Genomic DNA, 23,587 nt, shown 5'->3' on the forward strand with positions numbered 1-23,587 from the left:
GAGCGCGCCGCTTCGGTGGGAGGATGGTGCTTACATAAAAGCCTCCACGGCAGTGGGACGGAGGGGGCGGGGCTTCGAGCTCAGGAGCGTGTGGGGGGGAGAGTCAGTGATGCAGTGAATGAATGCCACTTGCCCGCTGATCCGTAACTGAGTGAGGGACAAAGGCCTCCTGGAGAGCGGAGCGCAGCCGGAGCTCACAGCTCCTCAGCCTTGGGATAAACGCTGAGGCTGCAGCTCGCCTCTCCTCTCACTTCATCACTGCAGCCAGTTGAGGATGGTGAGTAAACTCTTTTTAGAGATTGTGAATTGGGGAATTGCTGCATTGGTGTGTGATTTACGCGTTTGGTTGAGGCCGGTTCATGATGTGGTCTAGTAGAATCAGTCTAATGAGGTATCGCTGATCGTGATGATGATGATGATTTTCTGAGTTATAAAATGCTTTCACTTGCATTAATGCAAATAAGTGTAGGTGCTATGATCAAAATGTTATATTGTCTGGTAGGAATTGTTTTATATCAGAGTAAAATGTGTGTACAAAATTCTTGATTTTAAAATATTTTTGAAAGAAGTATCTTAGGCTCACCAAGGCTGCGTCTATTTGTTCAAAACTGCTTTTAAAACAGTACATTTGTGCATGTATTATAATTATAATTATAATTAAAAACAGTTAATCATTTTTGGCAAACTGAGTTTAAAGTTCAAAAAACAGCATTTATTTGAAATCAAAATCCTTTTGTAACATAAATGTCTTTACTGTCACTTTTGATCAATTGAATGCATTCTTTCTGGATATACACTACAAATCAAACGTATTTGATCCGAAGTACAGCAAAAACAGCAAAATTTTTAAATTTTAAAAATTTAAAAATGCAATAAAATTTTGTTTAAAATGACTGATTTCTATTTGAATATATTTTAAAATGTAATTTTCAAAACTGAATTTTACCAGTCACATGATCCTTCAGAAATTATTCTAATATTCTGATTTGCTGCTCAAAAACATTTTTTATTATTATGATGTTGAAAACATTAGAATTTCTTCAGGTTTCTTTGCAGAATATAAATCTTTTGTAACATTAAAGCATCTTTGCTAAATAAGTTTCTATAAATTCTTTCACAAAAAAGGGGGAGAAATGTTACTGACTCCAAGCTTTCGAATGGTATAGTTTATGATGTTTCAAAAGCTTTTTATTTCAGATAAATGCTGATCTTTGGGTCTTTCTATTCATCAAAGAGTCCTGAAAGTCCTGTTTTAAATATTGATAACAATCATAAATGTTTTTAAAACAGCAAATCAGCATATTATTATGAAGGATCATGTGAAACTGAAGATTGGAGTAATGATGCTGAAAATTCAGAAAAATTACATTTTAACATATATTCAAATAGAAAACAGTTATTTTAAATAGTAAAAATATTTCAAATTTTTACTGTTTTTGCTGTACTTTGGATCAAATAAATGCAGGCTTGATGAGCGGAAGAGACTTCTTTGAAAAACATTAAAAATCTTACTGTTCAAAAACTTTTGACTGGTAGTGTAAGTACTGATTTCCCCAAAAACTGACCCCAAAAATTTAAATTTGTATATATTGATATAATTATTTTTATTGGCAGTTTAATAAAAAAATGTTTAATGAATAACAACACTGGAAAAAAATGGTGTGGAAACAAATTTCACTCAAAAATTGCTAGTAAATTTCACAAAAAATACAAAGAATTAGCAACACATTGAATTTGAACACATTGAACACTGAACTGAAATAATATTTTCTTTATTTAAAACTTAAGAAACTCATTTTACAGTGCATGTGGTATTATCTGCATTTAGAAGATCCAGCGAATAAAACAAATGAAACATATTTTTTATTTTTCTCTTTTATTTTAAACTTGATGGCTGCAAACCAAAAGATGCGTAACCAGTCTAGCATCAGTGTAAAAACAGCTTAGTCTTACATTATGTAACACTTGAGTTCAGAACAAAAGATTGCTATTAATATTATATAATCGATAGTTTGGACTCTAAATTCTGACTGAATGATCTGCCTTCGAACCTGTGTAAATAACACAAAGCAGTCCGTTGGTTACAATTTATTGCAGTGTGGTATGGTGAAATCTGTCCCACCTGCCATTTCTGTCATTGCGTGGCATATATCCTGGGAACAGGTCTTGATTTTATTGTGAAGGGTCTTCCTCTGACCCCTCACACAGGGGCCTTTCTTGTGCTGACAGTCTCTTTCAATGGGCCGGCTGCTCTTTGTGGCTCACCGCTAATGGAGTGTTTTCTGTGTGCATCACATCCTGTCATCCTACCCAGGAATATTCTTCCTTAGAAATCCTTCGTTCCTAAAGGGGGAATTGGACATGCATTTGCTGGTGTTTCATGTATTGTTCACTCATTAAGGTTCACATTTCCATGGATGTGTTGAGCTCAAAGTTTTTTCTTCCTAAAGAAATATTAAATCAGAATTGGAGTTGTGTTTGTTTGCTTAGAGGTAATCTACACCCGAAAGTTCACTGGAGTCGCTTTAACTTTAGCACATATTCATGTTTAAAATGTAATCATCTTCTTCCGAGTGCAAAAATCATGTTGCGTGAGTGTTTATGTTGTGCAACATTTCTTATACGTCTTTTGAGGTGCTTTAGTTCAGTCGCAGCATGTGGCGGATATAGTTCAGTCTGAAATGATTTCACATCCTGTCAACTTTTAGATCTTTACTTGATTAAGCCAGGATGAATAGAGAGTGTGGAGAAACTAGACACTGTCACATCAATAAAGGAATCAAAGCGTATTGAAATGCACGGATAATTTTAGCAGCGGAAGACGCTGCACAGAGACCAGCTCTGTTCCAAGGTTCATTTCCATAGACATTTGGCTCATATCTTTGAGCACTAAGTGTTCTCAGCACAGGATGCACCAGCATGTGTCCGCCACCTTGCCTACAATCATATGAATAGCACATTTTCAGTCAAACGTATAAAGCATGCATTACCAGCATTTTGGTGTTCTGTCCAAATAATTCATTTTATTAAAAGAGCCGTATAGATTAAAAGACAAACAAGGCTGTGTGACATATGGCATTGTGATGCAGAGTGCCTAAAACAGTTTGAGACTGTTGGTTTACCATTGGTTTTACTAGAGGAAAAGCTGCTGCAAAACAACCTAATATTAAAAATAAAGCTTCCAGAAGTGTATTTTCACATTGATGTCACTGAAGAACTGGGTTTGAATCAGTTCTTAAAACAACCATTCATTTCTAAGTGTGAAGAACATTTGAATAATTAAAAAACCCTTTTTCCAAAAGCACCATTCGTGCATGTATATATCAAAATTAACATTAAAGGAATAGTTTACCTAAAAATGAAAATCATGTCTTCATTTACTCACTCTCACTTGACGGCACCCATTGACTTCCATAGTATGGAAAAAATTACAGTGGAAGTCAATGGCTACCATCGACGGTTTGGTTAACCAACATTCTTCAAAATATCTTCTTTTGTGTTCAACTGAAGAAAGAAACTGGGTTTGGAACGAGTGGAGGGAGAGTAAATGATGACAGAATTTTAATTTTTGGGTGAATGACCCCTTTAATATGGTAAAAGACACCAATGCTCTACATTTGTTATTAATAATAATTACAACACATCATTTTCCACCAAGTATCTGACCACAGAGCTTGGGGATATGACCACAATGTAATATCACTATGTAAGTCAGTTTATCATGGTAAATACGACAGTAATTATTACTAAATTATACTATATTATCATGGCATTTGTTAGGTGACATTAGTTAACTACTTTAGTTAGGATTAACTAAGAATGAACAATACTTTTACTGCATTTATTAATTTTAATTTCAGCATTTACTAATGAATTATTAAAATCACAAGTTGTGTTTGTTAACATTAGTTAATGACTGTGAACTAACATGAACAAACAATTACAAAATATGAATAAATACTGTAATAAATGTATCGCTCATTGTTCATTCATGTTAGCTGATACAAGGCGAGACACTGCAGGTGAAAAGGGTAAAAAAATTAAGTAATAGTTATCGCCTTACTCAGTTGATTGATTACAATGGTAATTGTAAATATTTTTTGTATTACAAGTTTTCTAAAATCTTAGGTTTAAATATGCAAATGAGGCATTTTTTATGAAATTTGTGCTAATTTGCACACATTTCTAGTACAAAAATACAGTAAGTTTCACAAGTATTATAATTATTTTTTATTTATTTATTTATTTATTTATTTATTTTTTACATATTAGAGTCAAACGTTTTTACAGAGGGAATTTTGGGTATCTCATTTTTATCACTCCATAATTCAGAAAGTACCAAAAACAGAAAACAATATATTTTTCCCAAATTTGGTGGGAATAAAATATTTTATATAATTAAGCAAATTATATATGAACAAATCCCTCTGTAAAAACCTTTAGGATATAGACAGGAATAAATATGTAAAGTTTGGTGTGTGTAAGTGCTACTGAAGCGGAGATTTATGGCTCAATGTAGGAGAAAAAACTAATTTTAAGAAAACAGCCATTAAAAATATGTATTGTAATTGAAATCTGTTGACACAAATAGATAAAGTGCTAATAAAATAAACTTTTGAATGTTTTCTTTCCACTAGTCTGAAAAAAACACCATTAAATAACATTAACTAACGGAACCTTATTGTAAAGTGTTACCCTTATTATATTTTAAATTTAAAGAAAATATGGCTAATATTATAATAAACATATTGTTTTTGCCTGTTTTCGTAGCCATATGGCAATGTCTGTGCCTGTTGATAATCCAGTGAGTTAAATCTTTTATTTAATTGAAAGGCATTTTCAGTCATTTTAGTTAGTAAGGTAGTTGTTAAATTTAAGTGTGTGGTAAGATTAAGTGATTTAAAATATTTGACCCTGGACCACAAAACTAGTCGTAAGTAGCACGGGTATATTTATAGCAATAGCCAGTCAAAATGATCGATTTGTCTTTAATTCCAAAAATCATTATGATATTATGTAAAGATCATGTTCCATGAAGATATTTTGTACATTTCCTACCAGAGGTCATAAAGATACATGCAAAAAGTGCAATAATGTGCAAAGGTGCAAAACGTTTTCAAGACAAAGCTCTTCGGTAGCTCGTCACTTTAATGAAGCGTCACATTCTATATCAGACTTGGACTTTATGGTAATAGAACATATACCACAGTCTCGAAAGGGGTGGTGACAAGGAACGCTGTCTTTTACAAAAAGAGCGCAAATGGATTTTTGATTTGAGATCTTTATATCCTCTTGAACTGTTTTCTGTAAAAATTATATAAACATTTTTGTATGGATTAATTATGGATCTATGTGTACGTTTGGATGGATTTATATATGTTTTATGTATTTTTTGATGTTGAGGATTTTAAGACAAATTTTAAAAAATTTTAAGACATTGGATATATATGTGGTGTGTTTTGTGCCTGCGCGCATATTATGATGTCCGCGGTAATACTGATTTAATGTGGTGCACGTGTGCACCAATTCATGTGGCACTGAGGAAGAGCTTTGTCTCGAAAACGTTTTGCACCTTTGCACATTTAGTGCACTTTTTGCACGTATCTTTATGACCTTTGATGCAGCATTTAATAAAGATTTTTTGAAGAGTTATAAGCCTGGTATACGACCGTGTGCGGATCTTAATTGTTTGATTGCTCCATGTTTTTTTGGATCTACGCACCGGACCAACTTGGGTTTTAGATTTTGGACATTTGGTGCGACTTTGTACATTTCCTACCATAAATTTATCAAAACTTAATTTTTGATTAGTAATATGCATTGCTAAGAACTTCACGTGGACAACTTTAAAGGTGATTTTCTCAATATTTTGATTTTTTTGCACCTTCAGATTCCAGATTTTCAAATAGTTGTATCTCGGCCAAATATTGTTCTATGATGATGTATATGATGATGTATGAATCTCAATTTAAAAAAATGGACCATTATGACCATTGTTTTGTGGCCCAGGGTTACATATGGTCAGTCAGAATAAGATACTAATATGTGCTTTATAAGTACTAATAAACAGCCAATAAACTAATGCAAACTAATATAATAATATGCAAGTAGTTAGTAGTGGGAATTGGTCTTAGAAAAAAACTGTTACCGAATAATACATGTAATTGTTAGTGAATTATATAATATATGATATAACCCACAAACTAATGTTTATAGTACTAATAGCCTGTAGTTCCTCTGTGAATTTGCTTTTCACTGCACTGCTGCAAGAATTCAGCAGATCTATTTCCTGTGTCACTTGGACAAGTACTTTAGTTGCTAAAAGGTAGCAACTGATTGTACTTGCACGTGCTTTTGGTCTTAGTATTTGTGCTCGTGCTCATGAATGGATTGGTAATAGTGCAGAAGAGTTGAGCTGAAGGACCGTGGTCTGTGTTTGTGCTTTTTCTGAGTGCTGTGAGGCGGATTAATGAGCGCAGACATGGACTCTGGACTCTAATGACTCCAACACCACCAGTAGAGTTTGAGATCCAATGTGGTCCTCGGTCTATACTGCTGTTAACATCAGCTTTAATGCATCATCAAGAACAAAGCACTCACAGTCTCGCAGGACGATCTTTACTGGATTTTCCAGAAGGTGCAAAGCTACTAATTTCTGTGTTTTGAGTGGGCAGTGTCAGGTTTAATCAGGTTTCTATTGTGAGTAGAGATGTGGCTACACTCAACTTTTAAAATAACGTTTCAGGTCAGAATGACCCGAACAGAGGTTTAAAGTAAACCTCATTTTGTTTTCAGTGGCTTCAGCACATTTTTGGACACTGCCTTAATAAAATATCAAAGCATGAAGTTTGAAAGAATAACATAAAATGGTGCACCTGCATGCATTAGCACTTCACAAAGAGATGTTTTTGGACTTTAAAGTGACAAAACAATAGAAAAAGTGTTAAATAATAAGACAAAATGAACTAAACCTGTGCTTATTCTTATTCTTAGCCTTCTTGCCTAATAGTGCATATTAGTGTAATTACACGGTAATAAACATCAATGCTAGTTCATTTCTCTTTAGGAACATGCAGTCTTAATGCTTAATTATTATTTAGTGTATGACGAGTAGGAAACACTAGTTAACTAGCAAGTGTTCATACCTCATCTTTCCAGATGGAGACATTACACCTTGGACTATCGTCTAATACACAGATGACATATCTAATGTATGTATGTATGTATGTATGTATTTAGACTTTTATTTGGCTTGCTTTCTTAATTTAATTATTTTTTCACTTATTATATAGGGTACAACGGGGCTAGAAAGAAAAAAATGTGCTGTTCACTGTGCTTAAAATATATAAGTGCAAAAAATATATATGTTTTTATTGAACACTTATGGAGCAACAGATTTTGTGTGACAATAAATCATACAAGTTGTTTATTTTGTTTTAAATTCTTGTAAATGAATGAGGTGGGAAGGGAGGCCTTTTACCCCACACTCATCACTACCCCTTTTACCCCAAGCTCATCAGCATGCGGTAAAAGGCACACAGTATTGATACAAATACTTTACTTTACAAATACTTTAGCTAAAATAATGTTTTTTTTTCATGTCTAAGTTAATGCTTGTTCAAAACAATCACTTTAGCAAGGTTTGTACTATTTTCTGCGTATTTTGAAAAATAAAAGAACTCATTTTTTCAAGTTTAAAGTTGTCTTGAGAAAGCTTAAACAGGAAGTGAGAAAAGGTTTTGAAAGCTAGAAGTTAAAACAATTCAGTTTGAAGTAGTTTGAAGTTTAAAGTTGTTTTAAAGATGATAGATAGATAGATAGATAGATAGATAGATAGATAGATAGCATGTTGCTAGCATGTTTCTAGCATGATTAGCATGTCACTAGCATGCTTCTAGCATGACTAGCATATTGTTAGCATGTTTCTAACAGCATGTTTCTAGTAAGTTACTAGCCTGTTGCTAGCATGTTTCTAACACGAATAGCATGTCGCTAGCATGTTTAGCATGTTGTTAACATGTTACAAGCATGTTGTTAGCATGATTAGCATCTCACTAGTCTAGCATGATTAGCATTGTTATCATGTTTCTAACATGAATAACATGTTTCTACCATGTTTTTTAGCATGATTAGCATGTTGTTACCATGTTTCTAACACAATTAGCATGTTTCTAGCATGATTAACAAGATACTAGCATGTTGTTAGCATGATTAACATCTCACTAGTCTAGCATGATTAGCATTGTTAGCATGTTTCTAACATGATTAACATGTTTCTACCATGTTTTTAGCATGATTAGCATGCTGTTACCATGTTTTTAACATGATTAGCATGTTTCTGGCGTGATTAACAAGATACTAGCATGTTGTTAGCATGATTAGCATCTCACTAGTCTAGCATGATTAGCATTGTTATCATGTTTCTAACATGATTAACATGTTTCTACCATGTTTTTTAACATGATTAGCAGGCTGTTACCATGTTTCTAACATGATTAACATGTTTCTGGCGTGATTAACAAGATACTAGCATGTTGTTAGTATGATTAGCATCTCACTAGTCTAGCATGATTAGCATTGTTAGCATGTTTCTAACATGATTAACATGTTTCTACCATGTTTTTTAGCATGATTAGCATGTTGTTACCATGTTTCTAACACAATTAGCATGTTTCTAGCATGATTAACAAGATACTAGCATGTTGTTAGCATGATTAGCATCTCACTAGTCTAGCATGGTTAGCATTGTTAGCATGTTTCTAACATGATTAACATGTTTCTACCATGTTTTGTAGCATGATTTGCAGGCTGTTACCATGTTTCTAACACAGTTAGCATGTTTCTAGCATGATTAACAAGATACTAGCATGTTGTTAGCATGATTAGCATCTCACTAGTCTAGCATGATTAGCATTGTTAGCATGTTTCTAACATGATTAACATGTTTCTACCATGTGTTTTAGCATGATTTGCAGGCTGTTACCATGTTTCTAACATGATTAGCATGTTTCTGGCGTGATTAACAAGATACTAGCATGTTGTTAGCATGATTAGCATCTCACTAGTCTAGCATGATTAGCATTGTTAGCATGTTTCTAACATGATTAACATGTTTCTACCATGTTTTTTAGCATGATTAGCATATTGTTAGCATGTTTCTAGCACGACTAGCATGTTGTTAGCATGTTTCTAGCATGATTAACATGTTGTTAACAAGTTTCTAACATGATTAGCATGTTTCTAGCATGATTAGCATGTTGTTAGCATGTTTCTAACAGTTTATGCTGGTTTATGCTGGTCATGTTGCTGGTCAAGGACCAGCATAAACCAGCATCAGAACATACCTACCAGCATATGCTGTTTTTTTCACCAGGGACCGTTCTGAATACGCAGCACAGCTTACTATGTACTTTACCTTTGATTTGATAATTGTTATATATCACTATTTTGGTTATATTTCAATAACTTGTGTAGCCTCATGTGTCTGTTCTAATGTTCCCCGTTAGGTAAGCGCTGGTGTAAATAATCTGACAGCGTCTTCTTGTGTCCTGCAGGTCTGAGTGTTTGCTAAGTGGACTGAGCCATAAACAGGCTTCCTGTCTGGATCTCTGCCACCGCTCTCTTCCTGATCTTCTTTCCCTGGATCCTGACCAAGTCCGGCACCTCAGGCTGAAGAACTCCACCGACATCCCAGACCGGAGCTTTGAAACGTGAGACTCGTGCCCCGTCCAGAAGCGCCAGAGCCCTCAGGGCCCACGGGCACAGCGGCACTTTAGGACTGTCTGCTAGTCATGAGTGAATTCTGGTTGTGCTTCAACTGCTGTATCGCCGAGCAGCCGCAGCCGGTAAGAGGAACAGTGCACGTTCATCGCCTCCAGGCATCAAACCACAGAAACTAGGAAGAAATCACTTTGTTTTCATTAATCACCTGCTCATGTCTGTTCCTGTTCCCCTGCTGGGTTCCCAGTTGCCGTTTCATTAAAAACAGCCATTTTCTACATCTGTTTAGACTTTTCTATATACTTTTTTCCTTCAAGCCCAATTGCAATGTTAGTTAGGATTTCTTCCATTAACATTTGACTAGATTTTGGCCTAATTTATATTACATGTCTTGTGCATTATAAAACTAAGCATTTTCTACAATGTAGTTTTGGTCGCCATACAACACATGTAGTTCTGCAACATTTTTCCAGACAATGTAACAATGTACAGTACATACACAGTAAGTGTACTGTATTATACTTTCTATGCAAGTACATAGTAGTTAATATAAAATGGGTCCCTGTTTTCCTTCCTCAATATTTTTATAATGCACTTATAAATATTTTGTCTGTATAGACGTGATGTGGCTAACGTCTGTTAATAGTTATAGTTCTGGGGTGATTGTTTGACTAGTTAGCTGCTCGTAAAGCTGTTTTAGTTTAGTTTCAGTAGACGTTATGAAACACAGGGAAGTTAGTTTTGCATTTTGAACATAATCCTCTTTAAGAATAATCAGTCTCACACTGAATCTACACCTGCAGAACAATGTGGAAAGCTCAGTCAATTTCAGTGAAATTTGTAAGCAAAATAAGACAAAATAGGATCAGAAACAGTAGTAGCTGAGTGCGTGTTCATGCGCATCGTTGTAACAGCACATATTTTAGCACACACACATCTGATTTATGCTCATCTACAAGCATGTGTGTTTGATGAGTCTGTTATCCTTGGCTGGAGTCTCAGCTCTGCATGGATGTGAATAATTTTGCCCTTTTTGCCCCAGCCATTTTTAATCATCACACATTCTGTAAGATGTCGGCTGTCACAACACATTATGTCAGAGTTTGTCTCTGCTCAGTTAATAAGGCTGACGAGATTTATAATAATAAAATACATCAGCCCCAACAGACACCTTCACATAACCAAAAAAGGGTTTACTGATATGACGTGGTGTGAGGAGGTCTGGTTTCACTGTCAGCCAAGTTTAACCTGGGTACACTTTGTATTCAGGGTTTGCGGTTGTTTAGAATTATTAGATTAATTCATTACTTGGGTTTGTTAGTAATGGTTGTGTAGTTTGTTGTTTGAAAATCTAGACTAGTGTGCAAAAGGTACTGTAGTATCAATTAATTCATTTTCTTGATACAAACATTCAAACTCTGCTAATACAACTACACTGATTTTGAAAGATAAGTAGTAATAATTACTTGTGTTGGTTGCTCATTAATCGAATAGCCTCAGGATGATCTGTATAATGTTGTGTAAAACAAGCAAATTCGCAATGAACTGGCAGTGAAAAACAACAAAATATCTCTCAAAAATGATATTTATTAATATATTCAATGATATGCATATCAACACCACAGACTTTTATTAAGGCTTTAAGCCAGTGTTAATCATTCACTGACGTCTCTCTTTGATGAAACACTTAATAGCTGGTGTTAAAGAATGTGTGGATGTTGTTATTCAAAGGCGTTTATATTGTTGAACGACACTGAATAAAGGCTGACCAGCGTGAAATGCCGTGAGGAGGGTCGTTTCATTAGATGAAAGTCAGTATGGATCTTCTGAAGAACGTGAAACAGGCTAAAGCGGATTTAGTTAAATCAAAATTTGTGTTTCGGTCACATGAACTCAGAAGCAGTTGATATGTTGAATAGTTTGGTTTTGAGTTGTATAAGCTGAGAGATTTGCCACCTTTGGCCTTTTTAAAGCTAAAGCATGCAAGGAATTCTGGAGACTTGTGTTATTATAAGCACTTATGAAGTTTAACCAATCGGTGGTTGAAATGTGTGCCCACATTGTCCACTGTATAAAATGTACACCAGGTTTGGTTGCTGCCTTAAAGGGGTCACCGGATGCAAAACTCACTTTCACATGTTGTTTGAACATAAATGTGTGTTGGGAGTGTGTGTAGACAAACACCCTATAATGATAAAAATCCATCCAGTGGTATTTTTTTAAACTTTATAAGTCATATCCCTTTTTCAAATTGAGACATTCTCAGCATCTTGGCTGTGTGGCGTCACACCAACGAGGGCCGCTCCCAGGATAGTTGATTGACATGACCGTCTTACCTTAGACCCGCCCTAAATGAGCTGAATGAGCTGTAACAGTCCAACCGCCATTGTTTCAATGCCGGTGCAGGTGAAGACAAGAATATCTCAGATTGAGCGATTGAGGTGTTTTGTTGTTGGATGTAGTAATGAACATAGTGGTCATCATTTACTCCCGACATCTGAGCCGCTGAAGATGCAGCAGAGGATTAACGTTACTTTCGTTTTTAAAGGAAAATGCACCTGACGATTTACATGAATGCGTCTATGTTCACGCAAATCATTTGTGATGCAGCTTCACCTACAGCAGAAGTGAGTGTAGGGGTTTTTTTATGCATCTTTTCAAATTGCCTTTTTTCTAATAATGTGGTAGTTAGGTTTTATGGCTTAATGTGGCTAAAGTATACAGTATGGCTCGTCTCGTCACCCCACAGAACAAAGGGGCGGGATGAGCAGAGCTCATTAGCATTTAAAGGAACATGCAACAGAATGGCTGGCTCTAAAAAGGGCTAATTTTGACAAGGTAAAAAGGGTGTTTTTTTACACTACCAATGAGAAATTTTAACCAAAGTATGTTATAGACTTCTCATTAAGACCCTAAAGAATCATATCAACTTCTGGAAAATGGGCATCCGATGACCCCTTTAAATGAATTATAATCAAATTGGCTGTGCAAGTCATTTAAACTCATTTGTAAGTCATTTAAAGAGAATTACAGTCATGTTAAAACTGAAACAGCCAATATAATTAGCATATAGACTGTTTATTAGTACTTAAAGAAGTGATGACATGGATTTTTTAAAATATTTTAATATATTCCTTGAGGTTTACATACAGTTTTTTTGCACAACCCCCCTTCCCCCACCCCCTTGTTAGTGATCGGCCTCTGTTATGACTGGCTAATGTCATTGCATAGGAAACAGTATCAATGCCCTGATGCCATTGCATGTGAGTGTTTTGACACATAATTAAAAAAAACAGTAATTTCCAGACAAAGCATTATGAAATAATTTACCTACCGTTTGTGATGCAGCTGCAGTCAGATCTAGTACCGCTTCATCTTTCAACAAACGTTTCTTTGTGAACTCTCCATGACACTGTGCCTTGTTTACAAAACATAATGCTGCGATAAATCCTCAGACATGATCTGGGATGCCATTACAAATAAACGATCCACCTGTTCCTTACGCTGGGATCCTTTGGATATCTGTACAAAAACATGAACGAGCTGTTTAAACCAAACGCGTCAAAGCAAACATTTTTTCACTCCGTTTGTCCGACAGACTCAAGCGCGTGGACTGTGTCAGAAATCCAGCACGCATCTGTATACTGTATCCAGTGTAGACAAGACAGCAGCAGTGATTGTAATTTCTATTTTGCTTTTGCTTTTGACGCAGCAGTCGCATTCAGCGTCTCAGCTGTTAAGAAAATGAATGCCAGTGGGCGGGGCCTATTGTAAGATGGTGACTATTCGTCAATGTCTTGATCTGGAGGCTGTGTTTATGCAAATGTTTGTTCCCAGGTGACGTCACCTTGCACCTAGAATCCAAACAGCCATCTGCTGTTTTTTTGGAAAAGGAAATTGCTCAGTTGAATTTGTGAGAAAATCTGCCTGCACGCATTTGTGAGAAAATCAAGCCAAGTTTCGTCATAAAAAGGCAACTGAGTCTCACAGTTGTAATAAACAATAAATATATTTGTCTATACCGCTGCATTTTCTCTCAAATATAGTTTTATATTTGCAAATCACTTTGCGTTTGTTTGAAAGTCACATTTTTCTTTGCAAATCAGATTGTGTTTATTTGCAAAATACTGGATTTGTTTGATGAATATTGGCACAAAATTCACTCCATACATGACCCCTTTAAAAATCACATATAAATGGCTTATTTTGCATGATCTAATTTTAGATGGCTTAATCTGTTCTATACCTAAACTTAGCAACTACCTTACTAATAATATGCAGCAAATTAGCAGTTTACTGAAGCAAAAACTAATAGTTAATAGTTAATGGAAAATTGGACCATAATATAAAATGTGACTGACTTAATTTTCCAAATACTTGATGGAGCCACTTTAGGTAGGTCTTTTCAGTACTTGCTTTACATAAATGAATAACAACATTAGTGCACAAGATTTCTGCTGAACTTGAGAAGTCGCAATAAGGGCGGCTGATCTTAAATCAGTGTGTAATTTAAGAAGATGGGTGCTTATTCAATTAGGTCACATTTTCCCCAGAGCAAAGAGGCTGTGTCCTAATTATGAGCTGTCATCTGTCCTGTGATGAGTGCTGAAACCTTCACCATGAGAAAAGAGGATCTGTAAACACCCCCTGCTCAAACAGCAGCAACAGCATCATACGAACAGAACCTCACTGGAAACACATACATTAAACTCCAAAATACAGTAAAACAGTGATATTGAAAAATATTATTACAATTTAAAATAACAGTTTCTATCATAATATTAGTAATATAAGTAATTTATTCCTGTGATGCAAAGCTTCATTTTTAGCATCGTTACTCAGTCTCTAAAAAGTCCCTAAGAAGTCTCTGTTTAATGATCACATTATGGGATTTTTCTCTGCTGTACACATGATGCTGTCATACTGAGTGAGAAACACTGTGGCCCAACAACTTCCAGTTTGCATACATCCATAGAAAACAATGTGTTTAAAGGAGAAGTCCACTTCCAGAGCAACAGTTTACAAATAATTTACTTACCCCGTTGTCATCCAAGATGTTCATGTCTTTCTGTCTTCGGTTGTAAAGAAATTATGTTTTTTGAGGAAAACATTTCAGGATTTTTCTCCATATAATGGACTTCATTGGTGCCCAGATTTTGAACTTTCAAAATGTAGTTTAAATGCAGCTTCACAGGCTCTAAATGATCCCAGCCGAGAAAGAAGGGTCTTACCTAGTGAAGCAATCGGTCATTGTTTTCGAAAAATAAAAATTTGTATACTTTTTAAGCACAAAAGCTCGTGTAGCACAGGCTCTGGGATGCGCGTTCATGAATGATTTGTTCATTTTGAATGAATCTTTAATGTGACTCGGGAAGAACGAGTCGTCTCAGGGAGTGATTCGTTCAGTCGCGCATGTGCAACATCCTATTAGGTTCTGTACTGGAATTAGTTCACCTGTTTCCAGTCTTCGGGTTTTTCGAGTCGTTTGTTCATCTTATGGGGCTGTCACGTGATGCTGATTTTGCTAAAATGAACGAAATGACTCGAAAAAAGATTTGTTCATTTTGCTGAATGAGACTCGAAGGACCGAGTTGGTAAAATGATTCGAACTTCCCATCACTACTACGAATCATGTCTTCGAATCACCACAAGTTCATCGTCTGTGTACTCAGGCTCAAAAATGTATGTCGAAAAACTCCATGTTAATTTCTCCTACAACTTCAGAATCGTCCGACATCGTTGTACCTTTTTGTTTGTAAACACCGTTTGACTTACTTGCGCTTTCTAAGTCTTTGCGCGTTCGCTTTGTAAACACTGGGTCTGTAGTTCCGTGTGACCTTTCGACATGATTCAATAGTACGTGAACGCGCATCCCAGAGCCTGTGCTACACAAGCTTTTGTGCTTAAAAAGTTTTTTTATTTTCCGAAAAAAAATGACCGATCGTTTCGCTAGATAAGACTCTTCTTCCTCGGCTGGGACTGTTTATTGTACATTTTGGAAGTTTAGTCCATTATATGGAGAAAAATGCTAAAATGTTTTCCTCAAAAACCATAATTTCTTCACGACTGAAGACAAAAAGACATGAACATCTTGGATGACAAGGGGGTGAGTACATTATTTGTGAATTGTTGTTCTGGAAGTGGACTTCTCCTTTAAATGATAGGATGCTCTGTGTCATCCACCAGATGTGTGCATATTGCCCATCCACTTTAGAGTCGTAGAATTTGGCCTAAAGAACGTATTTAAGAAAGGCAGAATTAGTATAATGCCTACCTTCTGCTTTGGTGCATGTCAATGATGTATTAAAATGCTGCCTAAGTTGGCAGATCACTGCATTTTGGAGCAGACACTTAATGTCCAAATGCACTATTTAGCCTTCACTGAGTTAAAAATGTGTGATAAAAAGGGAAGGCGCTTAATCGTTGACCTTTATCTGCTGTGTGGTTCCTCACAGCTGACTGGCTGTTTGTAGCGGTGTTGTGAAATTGCAGTAATAAGAGGTTTTGTCTATTATATTGATTTCTGCTGACAGATCCTGAGGGCCACATGCTGCGCTCCCAACAACTCGCATGATCCAAAACTATTAGGACAGTAAATACAACCACAGTTTAATGGTTAATCGGATAGATTTAAAATCCAGTGATTTGGAGTAAAAGGCCACTTATTGTTTTGTTCTGAAATATTAAAAATGAGAAATAATTTGTTTCGCATCAGATGCACATGGGTCAAAGACGTTAAGATGTCCACATCAAAAGAAATTTACAAAAGTGATTTTATGTCCATAGAGAGCACATTAAATGCAAGTAAAGTGTCTACTTTTTAAGGTTTTAAATAAGGTTTTGGAGAATAAAAAAAAAAAGGTTGGTTCAAAAAATGTAATAATGTTACATTGTCATTCAGTGTAACAATATTTATGTAAAAATTCAAACAACATGCTTATTCTGTACATATTAAAATATATAAAAGAATAAGGGAGCATATTAAATTTTATTGTGTTTTAAATTAGTAGAAAATTCTTACTGACCAATAGGCAAAACCTAGGATAGTGGCAAATTTTAAAAATGTAGAATTACAACTAAGTAGTATTTGAGGGTGAAAGTCATAAATTTGGGGTGAAATGTGCCTGACAAGATTGTTACACTGAATGTGTAGTGGGTGTCTTCTGTAAACTAGGGGAAAATGTATGATATTTATTTTTTGCTCAGAAAAACAAAAACAAAAATGCAATTATATTAAACAGAAAACTTTTTCTTTTTTTTTTTTTGAAAAACATTTAATAGTGTAAATATTTTGTTATTATTTGTTATTATCAGAAATTATTATTATTACACAGAATGACATTTTAGTGGGTGTCTTCTGTAAATTAGGGGAAAATGTATGATATTTATTTTTTGCTCAAAAAAACAAAAACAAAAATACAATTAAATTAAACAGAAAACTTTTACACTTAAAGCAGTTTAAAGCAATTTAAAGCAGTATTACACTTTTTTGTCTTTGACCCACATGCTTGTTACTGTCATTTTACTTTTCATTTGTAGTCAGCTGAATGTTCAGTTCTTGAGTTATTTGACATAATATGTTGCTACTTTTCGTTAGTCACTGTAGGAAAGTTGCATAAAAATTGTTAAAGCCTTTTAATGACACATTATTTTGGTTATTTGGTGACAGCTGAGCGTGAGAACTGGCCTAGTACTGAGACTTTTACAATGAATAAATCCAGTGTGGCCTGTTGTGATTTATTTTCATGGTATTTAAGAGCAATGTTCTTCTTTTGAAGCCATTCGTGAGAATATTTAGCTAACACAGGACACAGCATTGGTGATGGTCACCGAGAGCATCATAAATATATTTGTATATAAAGCATTAACCGAATTTTGATGCACTACTTTTAAATCTGAATGAATGTGAATTTAGCTTTGCTAAACATTGTTAATGAATAATAAATTAAGTTTGAGTCTATTGTGTGAGTTCAGAAGACGTAATATAGTGCATGATGAGATACATGGACATTCTTTACATTTTTCAAATGTCAAAAATGTATACAGGCTTGGCAAAAAAAGTCTCATAAATTACATTTTTGGTTTCCTTACAAATCCACCGTTTGTTTGTGTAGAGTAACATTAACATGTGGCGACAACGTTGATGTTAAACAGTGTTTTCTACATCTGTAGCTCTGCAGGTTTCTTCAATGCAGAAGCGGTGAACTGTGAAATGCCTTCTCTGTCACTGTCCAGTTGTCATAGCAACTGCAATATGTCATGTCTGATTTGATACTGAGTAACAGAAGAGTGAAGGTTTCTGTTGACGTCTGGCACATTAACAGCAATCATTGACTCTTAATCTGTTTAGTGAATGAGCCACAGCCAAGGAAGGATTCCCCCTTAATGTTTTATTGACCAAGAAGTGTTTAAACATATAACCATGCTTTAAAGGGGTGCTATTATGCTTTTTCTATTTTCGAATTTTAGTCAGTGTGTGGTATGTGTCTTTGGGCATAAAAAAAACTACAAAAAATCTAAAACTCCGCTATTAGGGAGATATTTCGTTTTTAAAAAATCTCTTTTCAAGAACAACGAACGGCTCCTTTGGACTAATGCGTTTGTTTTCCTGATGTTATGATGTCACAACACGGCCATTAGAATATCATTAAATTAAATCCCGCCTACGGAAATTCAGATGGTTGGGGGATTAGTCTAACTTTAGTGATGCGCGGAGAACCACTTCTGAGACGCTTCAACGAGCCACAGCGCAGGTATAAACACAAGCATTGACTAGAATGGACGCAATCTGCTCCGGTGGTGTGTAGTAAAAGATTTATTCATCATACAGTGTAGTTAGCTTCACTTATAACACGAGTGTTATTTTAAAATGCATAAACTTGCACTAGAATAGTCTATGTTAATGTTAGGCTGCTTTTAGTCTTATGCTGGAGCTGGTTTCAGGCAATGAAACTAAGTATGTAAATAATTAAATACATTAGCATGATAATATCATGTATCAGCGATCTGGCAGGCTGACGATAGGACCCAACACTACTGTAGCACATTATGTACTCGCCCTCCATGCATCCTAGGTGTATATGACTTCCTTCTTTTAGACAAATGCAATCAGAGTTGTATAAAAATTTATCCTGGCATTCCCAAGCTTTAGAACAGAATAGACAAGTATTTCTGTTCATCAGACCAAAACAAGTCCAATAAAGTGCATCCATCCATAATAAAAAGTGCCTCACACGGCTCCAGGGGTCAATAAAGGCCTCCTGTAGTGAATCAATGTGTTTTTGGAAGAAAAATATCCATATTTAAAATGTAAGAATCACTTTAATCTAGCTTGCTCTAACAGTTGTACACGGAACTTGCTTCTTTGACAGGGGCGTGTCAGTACTGAAACACCGTCTAAGCTGTTCACCAATCACAACACAGTGGGGCAGCTAACCAATCACAACACATTTAGTTTTTCGGAAGGCGGACCTTCATTAAACCCAGAACTAATCGAGACATTTGTGCCAGGCTGGGAGAATGCTATTGTAATAATTAATAATAAATTATGTGAAAAATAATGTGTTTCTAAAACCACCAAGCAAAAAAGCATGTTCTTGTGTGCATTGATGAGGTTGTTGTGAGACCATGTGGCAAATATGTAGCATCCTATTCAAACATGTATCAGTGAATAATGCTGCCGGTAGAGCGTTTAGAGTACTGCATTCTGAACTCAGTGGCGTTTGATGCATTTATTAAGTCAAAACTCATTTTCTATTTCTGTTTTTTTTTTTTCAGTTTACATTCTTTGATAAATTTTAAGCATAGGGCTGAAAATGATCTTCTCAAACTAAAATGGTTGCTATTCCTGAAACCTTTGATACTGATGGCTGTTGCTGGTTTCTTTTGAAATGTTCTAATGAAATCTGAAAGTTTTCTGCCCCTCCATTGAAAGTCCAGATAACCAAAACTTTCAAGCTATATAAACATAATTTATATGAATCTAACCATTTGTTCCAAGTGTTCTGAAGAGATTTAATCACTTTATATGATGATTTAAAAAGTGCTTATTTAACACTTAAAACAGAGCAAATGAGGTTTTGGTGATATGAACTTTCATTGGAGGGTCAGAAATCTTATAAGCATCTTTGATTTGTGTTTCAAAGATGAACAAAAGTCATAGAACGACATGAGTGTGAATAAATGATTGAACCGTTTTTGATCACACTTTATTTTAAGGTCCAATTGTTGCTATTAACAAACCATTAACTATGACTTTTGGCTTAATAAACTCCTAATATGCTGCCTATTAATAGTTAGTAAGATAGTTGCAACGTTTAGGTATGGGGTATGATTAGGGATGTAGAATATGATCATGCAGCATAAACAGTAATAAAAAAGCCAGTATTTTAAAAATAGGCATGCTAATAAACAGCTAGTTAATAGTGTTACCCAGTTTTTATTTTTGTGCCTAACTAACCCTTTAATGTAAATCTATATAGAGTACAAGAACATTAAATGACTGTTGAAATTCAGATGTGTATTGAGCTATGTTTGTTTTTTTGTTCTGCAGAAGAGGCGGAGACGTATAGATCGGAGTATGATCGGCGAGCCAACCAATTTTGTTCACACGGCCCATGTAGGCTCTGGAGATCTCTTCACTGGCATGAACTCTGTAAGTAAAGCTAATGTTCGATCCAGAATCACATCTCACTGTAATTCAGGGCCATTATTTCTCTAGCAGTGTGGTTTCACATGTTAAATCATCTTGACACTTAAAATGCAATTATGCATTAAAGCCTCTAAAAATTTCAGGCTTTGCCACACTTCATGCCCTAGTACTAGAGAAAGGTTAGAAAAGTAGTTCATACATACACTAAATTCTGATTCTTCTGAAGCCCTATGCAGGCTTAGATTTAAGACTTGGATTAGTTGGTGACCTCCATCCACACTACACAACAGAAAACACGTCACATGCCCATTCATGATGAGCATGATGTTATTGTTTACGCTGTTGTCAAGGATGTGCAGAGCGAATGAGGATGTGCAAACCATCGCTTTGGTCTGTTTACGCTGAAATGCATCTTTGGAATTTTTAAACTCTAACAGGGTCTGCAGCGTTTTCAAATGTCTTAGTATTTGAGGGTCGAAATGCCAGAGTAGTGTAAACGACAGGTGTAGGGGAGCGTGGGGTAAGATGAGCCAGTGGGTAAGTTGACCCACCCCGTGTATCTTGGCAACCGTACACTTTTACTGTCATGTGACCATGTATTTTGGAATCACCCATCATTTCTGCCAGACTGTGAAAAGGAGAGACACATGGGAGGAGTAGAAGACACGCATTTACTTTAAAAACTGTTTTTGTCTTGTCAACGTAAAATTTTTGGATAACAGATGTACTGGCTGTTACATCAAAGCAAATTTATCCAGGTCTAAAAATATTAATGATGCATATAGGTGATTTAGCAACATATAAAACCATTTTTTCCAAAAAGCAAGCTATGGGGCAACATGAGCCAAATGCTGTGGGGTAAGTTGAGCCAGCACTTTAACTTACCCCACCATAAGGCACTAAAGTTAAGTTAAATCTCCAAAGTATAAACTGGCATTTTAATGTGATATTAGACAACTGGTTTAGCTGATCACATACAATAGTCAACATTGTCAGCATTTTGACACTGCAGTAAAGCTATCATGCCAAGAATCTTTTGACTAAAGCGTTTATTAGTTTCAGTGACATTTATTCCTTCATTCTAATTCAGATTTTATTCAATTTTACTCAACAAACTCTCTGTTTAGTCTGTTTTTGGGAAGGTTAAAACTTTGGTGTTCAACATATTGTTTCAGAAATGCAAACAATTAAAGGCTCAAAATGAAACTTCATTTGATTGGTTTTATTTTAAGATAGCTTCAAGAATAGAAATATGACTGTTTGTAAAATTAAATTTGATTATTAATTTAGTTTTTAAAAGAGTTCATTTACAATATCACATGGGTTTGAATCAGATTCAGTTAGACGGTCAGTTTTCACCCAGATGGTTCATCTTACCCACTGACTTGGGTCAACTTACCCCTAACCTGGGGCAAATTAAGCCACAGAAACACTTTTTTATAAGAAGCCATATTTTTAGGACCCTTTGTCATAGATGCATTCAGATCATTTAAAACGATAGGAAATTAAAAATGGCTCATCACACCCCACTCTCCCCTAACTGTAGCAAAAGTTATGTACATTTTCAAAAGAAACATACATTTACACAAATGACCACCAAAAACAACTTTCAAACACCATCTTTATTTTTTATCTCAACTGTCATGAAATTAAATATTGAGTATTCACTGTGTTTTTTCCAAGCGGCCCAGTTGTTGAGTGAGTTGTAGAATTATATGAGTGTACTTGATAATGTCCACTATGATTTCGGACACCGCTAAGTGGCTGCCCCTCAAATAGTGCACTAAATAAAGCTATAAGGATTGATTTTAGACTCAGTCCTAGACATCTCTAGTGTGCATACTAATTGGCTGTAAAACAGTCTGAGCTGATTTGTTGTTGTCATATAAACTGTGTCCAGGTGAACTCAATTCAGAACCAAATGCAGTCAAAAGGAGGCTATGTAGGAGAGGCCATGTCTGTTAACGTACAGATGCAGCTGGTGGATACAAAAGCGGGATAATTCGTGTTGTTGGAAGGGGTGAGTAAACCGCTCTTTACTTTCGACTGTTTGTGGGCTGCAATGACATCATTTGTGACCCTGGAGCACAAAACCAGTCTTAAGTAGCAGGGGTATATTTGTAGCAATAGCCAACAATACATTGTATGGGTCAAAATGATTGATTTTTCTTTTATGCCAAAAATCATTAGGATATTAAGTAAAGATCATGTTCCATGAAGATATTTTGTTAATTTCCTACCGTAAATATATAAAAACTTAATTTTTGATTAGTAATATGTATTGCTACGAACTTCATTTGGACAACTTTAAAGGTGATTTTCTCAGTATATTGTCCTATCCTAACAAACCATACATCAATGGAAGTGTATACATCTCAATTTCAAAAAAGTGGCCCTTATGACTGGATTTGTGGTCCAGGGTCACATATCTGCTGTAATGTTAAGTTGCATATAATTGTGGCTTGGTGTGGTTTAGTGCTTAAAGATCTAAAGGTTGTATGTTCAAACCCTCCGTGAGCTGATTCATAAGCTATAATCAGTATAATCATATCCTTAAGTAAGACACTTAGCCTCTAGGCAGACTTTCTGTGTTGTTAATTTAGATAAGTGCTTTAGTTTTTAATGCATTAGTGTCCATCATGCTTTGAGATGATATCTTTGTGTGTTTTTGAATTGGTTTTTGGTTAAATGCCTGAAATAAGGTCCGTGGTTAACACAAGCTCAGGATATTTTCATGTTTTAGTCTGATATAAAAAAAACCCAAAAAAACACTAGTAATACCATTAACATTTTTCAGCCAAAAGGCTAGTGGGTAACAGTTTATTTTATGGTTTCTTAAAGGAGAAGTCCACTTTTCTGAGGAAAGAATTTCAGGATGTTTCTGCATATAATGGACTTCATTGGTGCCTCGATTTTGAACTTCCAAAATGTAGTTTAATGCAGCTTCAAAGGCTCTAAACGATCCCAGCCGAGGAAGAAGGGTCTTATCTAGCGAAAGGATCCGTCATTTTTTTCGAAAAATAAAAATTTGTATACTTTTTAAGCACAAAAGCTCGTGTAGCACTAGCTCTGGGATGCGCGTCCACGACGCTGCATACTATGAAATCAGGGCACCATATCAGTCCATTATATGGAGAAAAATGCTAAAATGTTTTCCTCAAAAACCGTAATTTCTTTACGACTGAAGACAGAAAGACATGAACATCTTGGATGACA

At 35.4% G+C, this 23,587-nt stretch overlaps 1 protein-coding gene across 2 annotated transcripts in view; it reads left to right on the top strand.

The window, feature by feature from the left end:
* The window catches only part of cdc42se2 (CDC42 small effector 2), a 49,720-nt gene that overhangs the window by 21,983 nt on the left and 4,150 nt on the right, over nt 1–23,587 (top strand). The window contains exons 1-4 of one of the 2 annotated variants that reach the window (XM_051120573.1): nt 112–277; nt 9,555–9,845; nt 20,273–20,374; nt 22,272–22,391. In XM_051120573.1, the coding sequence (XP_050976530.1) occupies nt 9,792–9,845; nt 20,273–20,374; nt 22,272–22,373 (258 nt within the window). In that variant the 5' untranslated portion in view covers nt 112–277; nt 9,555–9,791 and the 3' untranslated portion in view covers nt 22,374–22,391. Of the gene's footprint in view, nt 1–111; nt 278–9,554; nt 9,846–20,272; nt 20,375–22,271; nt 22,392–23,587 lie in introns of those variants that run through there. The other variant, XM_051120572.1, reaches the window with a different exon arrangement.

This window comes from Labeo rohita, chromosome 10, assembly GCF_022985175.1.
Source record: "Labeo rohita strain BAU-BD-2019 chromosome 10, IGBB_LRoh.1.0, whole genome shotgun sequence".
Lineage (NCBI taxonomy): Eukaryota > Metazoa > Chordata > Actinopteri > Cypriniformes > Cyprinidae > Labeo > Labeo rohita.